This window comes from Rhincodon typus, chromosome 1 (genome assembly GCF_021869965.1).
Source record: "Rhincodon typus isolate 14 chromosome 1, sRhiTyp1.1, whole genome shotgun sequence".
NCBI lineage: Eukaryota > Metazoa > Chordata > Chondrichthyes > Orectolobiformes > Rhincodontidae > Rhincodon > Rhincodon typus.
The window spans coordinates 4881352-4882555 of record NC_063332.1 but is presented as its reverse complement, the minus strand read 5'-3'; the positions used below and the strand labels follow the sequence as shown (position 1 = coordinate 4882555).

General features: G+C 56.4%; 1 protein-coding gene across 1 annotated transcript in view; it reads left to right on the top strand.

The window, feature by feature from the left end:
• The window catches only part of emx1 (empty spiracles homeobox 1), a 52113-nt gene that overhangs the window by 5559 nt on the left and 45350 nt on the right, over nt 1–1204 (top strand). The window contains exon 2 of the mRNA XM_048601561.1: nt 281–465. Within this exon, the coding sequence (XP_048457518.1) occupies nt 281–465 (185 nt within the window). The remainder of the gene's footprint in view (nt 1–280; nt 466–1204) is intronic.

Genomic DNA, 1204 nt, shown 5'->3' with positions numbered 1-1204 from the left:
CCTTCCTGCTCCTCTGATGCTGCTTGGCCTGCTGTGTTCATCCAGCTCTACACCTTATTATCTTCGAAGATCAATGACATACTGAAATGAAACAAAACAAGTTCACAAACTAATCTGAAGTGAGCTGCTAGGTTCCGTTTCGGCTGTTGTTTTGCCCCTGGAAGGAGGAGATCAGTCCGGGAATTCTTTGGGATTGTTGGGGTTAGACAGCACCTCGGCCTGGCCCCCACCCCCCAACTCTCTCTGTCGCTCACTCTGTCTGTCTCTCTCACACCCACAGGGACTGACTCTGCCCATGATACCATGTTACTGCACGGCCCTTTCGCCCGGAAACCCAAGCGCATCCGCACCGCCTTCTCCCCGTCCCAACTGCTCCGGCTAGAGAGAGCCTTCGAGAAGAATCACTATGTCGTCGGAGCCGAGAGGAAGCAACTCGCCAGCTGCCTCAGCCTCTCAGAGACCCAGGTAACAGGAGGCAGGGAGCAGGCACACAGTCCTGGGTACACACCCGGGAACAGGGTATACACACACCCGGGTACATGGCCCACACACACCCGGGTACAGATTGTATACACCACGGGTACAGGGTCCACACACCCGGGTATAGAGACCACACACACCTGGGTACAGGGCATACACACACCGGGGTACAGGGTATACACACCTTGGGGTACTGGGTATACACACACCCAGGTACAGAGTATACACACACCTGGGTACATGGCCCACATACACCTGGGTACAGGCTATACACACACCTGGGTACAGGGTATACACACACCCGGGTACATGGCCCACACACACCCGGATATAGGGACCACACACACCCGGGTACAGGGCATACACACACCCGGGTACAGGGCATACACACACCAGGGTACGGGGCATACACACACTGGGGTACAGGGTATACACACACCCAGGTACAGAGTATACACACATCTGGGTACAGGGTATACACACACCCGGGTACATGGCCCACACACACCTGGGTACAGGGTATACACACCGCGAGTACAGGGTGTGCTCACCACAGGTACAGGGTGTTCACACTGTGGGTACAGTGACCACACTGTGCGGGTACAGGGTCTGCACACCCGGGTACAGGGTGTTCACACTGCGGGTACACGGTCCACACTGTGCGGGTACAAGGTCTGCACACCCGGGTACAGGGTGTTCACACTGCGGGTACAGGGTCCACACA